This window comes from Mytilus californianus, unplaced genomic scaffold, assembly GCF_021869535.1.
Source record: "Mytilus californianus isolate M0D057914Y unplaced genomic scaffold, xbMytCali1.0.p SCAF_6, whole genome shotgun sequence".
Lineage (NCBI taxonomy): Eukaryota > Metazoa > Mollusca > Bivalvia > Mytilida > Mytilidae > Mytilus > Mytilus californianus.
Genome location: NW_026262712.1, coordinates 76,242,122 through 76,250,279, shown reverse-complemented (window position 1 = coordinate 76,250,279; position 8,158 = coordinate 76,242,122). Strand labels below are relative to the sequence as shown.

At 31.0% G+C, this 8,158-nt stretch overlaps 1 protein-coding gene across 1 annotated transcript; it reads left to right on the top strand.

Annotated features, from left to right (window-relative positions):
* The first annotated feature begins 3,010 nt into the window (after positions 1-3,010).
* Positions 3,011-7,442, top strand: LOC127704827 (uncharacterized). Its single transcript, XM_052209056.1, has 4 exons — positions 3,011-3,175; positions 3,933-4,108; positions 5,571-5,684; positions 7,180-7,442. The coding sequence occupies exons 1-4, from the start codon at positions 3,100-3,102 to the stop codon at positions 7,231-7,233; spliced, it is 420 nt and encodes a 139-aa protein (XP_052065016.1). The 5' UTR covers positions 3,011-3,099; the 3' UTR covers positions 7,234-7,442.
* The last annotated feature ends 716 nt before the right edge of the window (positions 7,443-8,158 follow it).

Sequence of the window (8,158 nt, the reverse complement as noted above, 5' to 3'; positions counted from 1 at the left end):
AGTTCATCAGGTCAATTCAATAAAAATTTCCAAAATTAAGTTTTTGAATGGAAAATTTTAATTTTTCCCTTATAAGGTTATTCTCTTGCACTATTGACCTCAAAATAACAACGAAAGTAAACAAATTTATAACATAAACAAACGACTTAACTAGAAGAGTAAATGATATCTTACAAATCAAATATAAAATAAGTGATTATTTCCTAATCTCATTGCCATAAATACTGATCAGTAAAAATTCATCCGATAAACGATTTTGTCAAGACTAGTATTTCTAGTATTTTAAAAAGACCTTCAAGTGGGAAACTCTCGAAATCAAGATAGTCTAGACGTATCCTTATGTTATTAAATAAATATCTTTATTCATTCAGATTAAAACCTCTTAATATTAACATTACGATTTTAGTGTAGATTGATTGGCTCGACGAATACAATGTAGAATGAATATGCAGATGTCCCCAGAGATTGCCATATGGGAGGGGCCTAAAGGGTTATTTTTGTTCTTCGTGATCGGCGCATTTTCGCTATCGTGATCCGTTTTTCTGCAGATTTTTTTTTTATATTTTCGTGATCCGTGATCATGGAAATTTATTTTCTGTGAATCGTGATTGACAAAAAAATCAACTCGTGAATCGTGATGAGACCCCCCACCCCATCAAGCCCCTCATATGGAAAATGCTTCAATGCACATGATACAACATGCAGTCAAACATTTCTAACAATTTGAAATGTAAAGCGGACTAAAATTCAAAACGTCTTAATTGCATGAATGAAACAAGACTATGGATTTTAGATTAGATTGTAAAAGTCGGAAAAAATTTTAGATCCGTTTTATCGCACCGGTTTTGTTCATGATATTATTGATTGATTTGATCAACAATTGTTTAAAATGAGAATTCATGAATCGAGGATAATGGATACAGAGCACGCCCAATAAAGATTAATATTCACGAAATACTTGTTTGCTTCAAAAATTCATAGCTATTATATTGTTTTCGATGTTAATCTCCTACTTCAATTGCAAAGAGAAAACGGGATAATCTTAATTAAATAATTTCGGGGAAAGCATCCACTTAAAAATTAACGTTAACCTTCAAAGAAATATTTTATTCTAAAAGTTATGTTTTTAATTGAATGGTTAGCTATGTAAAATAAAAAGAAACTTTACATTAAGAGCTTGTTTAAAAACGTGCAATGTAATTACCGTGCGAACATAACACGTGTTTTAGAAGTAACATTCACGAGGTACGCTAAAAACTAAAAGTTTAGAAAGCCATGTATGAAACAGCGTAAAGCTTAACAAACCAAAAAGGCGAACAAGAAGCCAAAATTTTCTGAGGTTGGGAACTAAACTTTACGACAAAAGATATGATTTAATCTTTCTTATTGTGAACCTTCAATTTCTTTGTATCAACATTACTACAGCGAATGTACATGAAGTAAATATCTCCCAGTTGATAAGATATTCTAGAGCTTGTTTTTTTATAACATGATTTCCATGATAGAGGGTTCCTTCTTACAAGGAAGCCATTGAACCAATTGGTTCCTTTTGGTAAAGCTGAAGTCATCCTTTTAAAAATTTGGTGGGTCTATTGTTGCTCAGGCTTTAGTTTTCATTGAAATGTTTTGTAGACTGCTGATAAAATTATCCTCATTTTTCTTTGTAACAACAGTTTTGTCAGTTTTTCATCGACGTACGATTTTTGATTATCCTTTATCATTTGAATCATGTTTACATTGTATATCGAAGCATATCGCAAACAAGAAAACATCTGTTGTATTTGATATCATTAAATAGACATATTGTTCACAATTTTTGACCTCGTTTGATCTTAATAGATAATTGTCCATTGGCAACTGTACCAATCCTTCGTATTGGTCAATTATCTTTAAACTTATATATATATCATTAATATTAACTTGATTTGTCTTGTGTACATGTCTGTTATGTTTGCATTTTTAACCCGTCAGGGTTTTACTTTTTGCAATGAAGTTAAAATATAGACCGGAACACATGTTTAGTGAAATATTTGAAAATAATGCTACGTACTGATTTTATCTTAACGTTGATAAATAGCTGTAATGTTAGACACGTTAGTTTATTATCAAGTGCATTCAATCTATTATTACATAAATAATTAATAGCAAGGCTTGATATATATAACTGAGTCGTGAGAGTAACTTACTAATATTTGATCAATGTAATTAGCTTAAAAGGAAAACCAAACTCATTAATCCCCATTAAAACCATGGATACTAATTCAGTTTTCATAGTAAAATAGAGCAAAATGACAGAACCTTTTATACGTTAAATGATAGATACGTGTGTATCTTGAGTAACCTTGAGAGAAAAAACGTGTTGGGGGGCCTTGATAATAATAGTCCGAAAAATAATCGATACAATGTCTTGTCAATAAACAGTCTTGTCGACATATGTCGTTATCTGTTTAGTCAGAAATTATCATAACAGAAAAGTTCATAAAACAAAAACACAACAATGTTGATATAACTAAAAATATGTAAATTGGTATGTGAAGCACAATCAAAGTCTGAGAATGTACTATTTTAAGAACTGTTTAAAAAATCTTTACATATTTAAAAGACACAGCTATGTAAGCTTACGATTTTTTAAACAAACATGGTTATTGCAGTGTTTTCCCCTGCCGAATAACAAATGGCTCTACACAACATCTTCGGTTGTCTTCTTCAAGCTTTTGATTATAAGACAAATTTGTTTTATTAGTCAGATATTTATCTCTGGATGAAAGTTGAAAAACTGTACATAGGAGAAGAAATATTAAAACTTGGCTAATTAAAAACTCATAAATACTGGATTTGTTGTCGTGTCAATAAATGCGACGATGATTCATTTTTGTCGACTCCTTCCGTTTTAATATAAAAAAAAAGGGAAAAAAAGGAAATTATGAAAAATTTAAACTTTAAACTTTGTCAATAATTGGGACGATGATTCACTGTTTGGTTACATTATTTGTTTAAACTGTGGGCGTTATTTTATAGAAAAACTTGAACTATTTTTACAGAGATATATTCGATTTTTGGAGTTTGATTTAAGAGCACGTTTATTTTTTCAAATTTAAGATGGCTCAATTCATTGGGAAATGGAAAGGTGACGGTAGCACATACACAAATTATGATAAGTTCGCTAAGGAATCAGGTTAGTGGATGTTATAACTAGTAGCAAATTAAATATTTTAATTCCATCTTATGTCACAAAAAATAAATCTAACATATCATTGAAGTAATATATTTGATGCTCGGAAATGATATAGTTAAATTCAAATATTCTTTATATGAAAGCGACAAATACAATTCAATATTTGGTTCAAACACTTTAAAAAGTATGCGTGTTTTTCCTGTCATATTTATATCAAAATGGTGAAAAATGTGGCTTTTTAGAAATATAAGTTTAATGTTCTCTGGGATTTTTCGAGAATGACACATCAAGTCAACGATACGAAAACAAAAGATAATCAAAGGACCCATTTACAGTTATCAACAATACATAAGTGTATCAATCATTCCAAGTCTTTATCTGAACATCTGTCTTTATTCATTTAAATCAAATCTTTCAGAAAGACAACTGTTACTAAAAGAAAAAAAAATGAAACGCAATGCCTACTCTAAAATAAGGTCTACTGATTTTCTCAATCTATGCTTTTCCTTTTTTAAAATAACATTTCTTGGTTTCTTTAAACAGGGAATTTTACAATTGCCGCAACACTAATTTGTACCTATTAAGTACCCCCCCCCCCCCCCCCCAAAAAAAAAAAACAAAACAAAAAACAATACAAACAAACAATACAAACAAACTATTTGTAGTTTATTTGCTATGTAATAACAAGAATTTGACATGCAAGTTAGATACATGTACATTTTATGAGTTTGCGGATCAGTGTTAAATAACATTTTAGGTCTTACTGATGAACTGATCGAGAAGTTTAGAAATGCAAAGAATACTGTTGAATTCAAGCATGAAGGAGAGCATTGGATTTGCGATACATGGAGCGATGTTACACCAAGCAAATGTTATAAATTTAAGCCTTTAGAGGAGGTTGTTACAACCGGTCCAATGGGAAAAGGTGTTAAGGTATAAAATTTACACACCCATCTGTACAAATATAGAAGATTTAGTCTATTTAAAATAATTCAAACCAAGAGTTCTAAGTGATGAAGTTGAAATAATGCATTCGTAAATTTTAAGGACGCAATCACGAGATAGTTGATTGTTATAATATAACCGTTTCACACATCACGACGGATATATTCCAATTGTCCGTTACCACAATTCCATCCTCTTTTCCACGAATTTGACCTACCGAATTAGACTTATCACCGGGTTTGTTCTTACATAAGCAAAACGACGGGTGTCACATGTAGTGCAGGATCTGCTTACCCTTCTGGAGTACCTGAGATCATCCCTAGTTTTGTTTTAAAAGGATTCCTGACGTTCTTGCTTTAGTTATCATGGTTACACGTGTTGTTCTTTGTGCTTTTTATTTTTTCAATGTGTGTGTTAACGTTGTTTATACCGGTAACAGTGTCATGAAAAATGTGTTTCAATTTCAAAATTTCACATTCGGTCAATTTTCAGGGTTAGAATATTTTACATGACCGAAGGCTAAGAATTTGTTAATGTCTTAGGGTTAGATATATAAGGGTCAATTACTAATTCGATATTGCGTGATGTCTAATCACTTGATATATCTTATCAACGTAATTCATAGGAGTAACACGATGGATATCACATGTGGAGCAGGATCTGCTTACCCATCTGGAGCACCTGAGACCCCACCCGACCCCAACCATCCCCCAGTTTTTTTGGAGTATGTGTTACATAGTCTTTTTTTTATGTTATGTTTTTGTGTACTGCTGTTTGTTTTGATATTTTCTTTTTTTGCCATGACCTTGTCCGTTTATTTTCGACTTATGAGTTAGAATGTCCCTTTGATATCTTTCGCCTCTCTTTAAGTTCTTTGCTGCTTGTATATATTACTCTTACAATTGTATGGTAATTTAAAAAATAATCATACTGTTTGCGTACTTTGCTCTGTTTTCGGCTGTACGTGTATAACACTAAAATAGATTGTTCTAAATGAACTAGGCTTTTAAAAAAAGTAAAAATTTCGATCATGACTGTTGTGTGTAGAAAGTAAATAATGTCCATGAATACGACAATGATTGTTGTTTATAAAAGAACATACGTTTATTTCCTAATCAGGACACTCATGGGGCAGTTCCAGCACCGAAATTATTTATTTAAGACGATACAATGACAACATGTTTTTGCTATTAAAATATACTTATAATCATTAAATATCTTGTATGTATTAAAATATTGTTTCACTCCAGTAGAAAATAACTTATTTCGCTATTATATAAAAAAATGTGTTCGACTATGACTGTGTGTGTGTATAAACAAACAGCATATACGACCAATATATAAACAAACAGGTCAAGGGAACCAGTATTTTAGTTTATTCAAACTTATTTGCATTAAATGCACAATGTGAAATTGACAAATGGATTTAAACAGATTTTTTTTCTATCAGTTTACAGTAACCATTGATTCTGACAGTAAAATGACAATGAAAGAACAGAGTGAATTGATGGGATGGAAATCAATTACAGTTGTGAGGGAAATAAAGGGAGATAAAATGATGGCTGTAAGTATATTCCAGCATGAATTATTTGAGATAGTATTGCTGTTCGCTAAAACAATATAAAACAAAATACAAATGAAAAATCACAAAATATAGTTTTGAAATATAATATCCGGAAAAAAGGTCGCTTGAAATGATTTTAATTATTTCTTGCATGAAGTTTGGATAGCCTGCTCCCAATGCAACATTCTGGCATTAGTGGCTATGAGAAGCATGTTGTTGAAATATAATAGGCATCTAGAGTACTTATTCTGCATCATAAAAAAAATAAAACGGTTTATTTAAACATATCTGTATAGATTTGTATTGTTTTCAATACGTTTCGAACATATTTGCACCAAGTGGATATTTGTAGTTCAATTCGATGAAAATCGTAATATTTTGATAAAAAATTATCAAGAGGTTCACAAAACAAGTAGGCTAACTATGTTTTATTGGATACAACCATGTCCGGTGATCCGTCAAAACGTATCTTTTACTTTTGTAAACCAGTTTCTTTGGATATTTCAACAGGGAAATGTTTATTTGGGAAAAAAAATATAACCCAAATTAACAGGTCTATCAAGTAAAATAAAATTGTGTCCATGGTAATTTGATGGCTTCTTGGAATGGAATTTAATGTGATTGCTTTTGGTGAGTAAATGACAAAACAAAAAATGGAAGGAAAATCTGATAAACGAAGAAAAATCAATGGAATTCCAAAGGGTTGACTTTCATCGAATTCATTTTTTTTGTCACTCCGAAACGGCTCTATACAAAGCTCGATTCGTTTTGTAATAAAATAAATGAAGCCATTTCCCGCTACGAACTGTTATGAAATTTCTAGGGAAGATTTTCCGGACGGGTGTATTAACAGAACCCGACAACAATGGTAAAAAGCTAAACAAAAACAGAGAAAAACTGTCTATACGCCTTTGTCAGTTATCTTAAGGGACATATTATTATCGTAGAAATTCACGAATCTGTAAACTTAATCAGCAACAATAGGGCATATTATTTAATAAATTAATGTTTTAATGTTTCACTATGCACAATACACAATTTAAAAATAAAGATACATGTCTATACAACACGTCAAGCTCTATTTCAATTCCCTTCAAAATATAACAGAGATTTTAAAGATCTGCCATCAACACACAATTAAAAGAATAATTAGAATAAACAACAGCGAGATATTGGAAGACAAAAACTTGACAAACATATATATATATAAATGTGGCGGGGTATGAAAGTTTTTTAAGATTTAATTCGCACACCCCCATTAATACTTACCCATTTGTATCAGTGAAAGTAAAAGTGTAATAGTCAAAAATTGTTTGAAGGCTTTTAGTCCAGTGTCGCATTCGAACAGTATTGCAAAAACATTTATACAGAAAAAAGTGTACAAATACCAAAATTACAAATTTCTATTAGATATGTGTTGGAGTATTATGCCAGAGTTCTGCTTTTCTGTGAAATTACTAAACATAACAAAGTATGTAATTTTCATTTTTTGCAGACAATGATTCTTGACAGTGGAACTGAAATGACAGCTGAGATGACAAGATGTTGACATAACATCAATGTCTATGCATATCTCTGATCTTCGTATAATTATAGACGTGACTGTTCCTGTGATGACTGTGTTCTTCAATCTAGTTAAATGTCTCTATATTACCAATATATAGTCGCTTACAATATTGTAATCTATGCATTTGTACTGTATGATATGCAAACATCAATAAGATAGATAGTAAATGAATAAAAAATGAACTCAAATAGCTTATGTAATTTTTTTATACATGTTAGCTTACTTTTAGAATGATTTTGTTTAATATCTAAGCGATCAACACCAATACTAATGTCCATTTTCATATCCGGCATTGTTGAAAATACAACTGACGTTGCAATTGCAATTCTGACGTCAATCACGTTCAGCCAATGTTCTATTGGAATCAAAACATGGCTTTGCTTCCAAATCGAAAAAAGAACGTCATTTTGAATATTCAAGAAATACATCGGCCTACGGTTAATCACATTATTCGTTTGTCATACCCACTGTGTCGGTACCATTGCTGGTGGATTATCTTACTATTATTTTCTATTTTTTTTTTATCTTACTTGTATCTTCTTTTTTTTCTTAATTTTGTTGACAATGATAATTTGTTAATTAGTCTAAAGTTGTTACAATTACCTGATTTACTGTTTTTGTGTTTTGTGTTTTGTTTTTTGTTTATCTTTAATGGTTTTGGCTGTTCTAAATATACATATGTGTACTGATTGATATTTTAGTCTTAGATGTATGATTTATGTTATCAGTTGTTATTGGCTTTGAACTAGCTGTCAGTAACTGCGAGTACTCTCAGATCTGTACTTAAAGTCACTTTCTTTTTGTTGTCGGGATGTGTAAATAAAGGCAACAGTAGGATACTGCTGTTGATTAGTCATTAATCGATTAAGCGAAAACAAATCCGGGTCACAACCTAAAACCGAGGGAA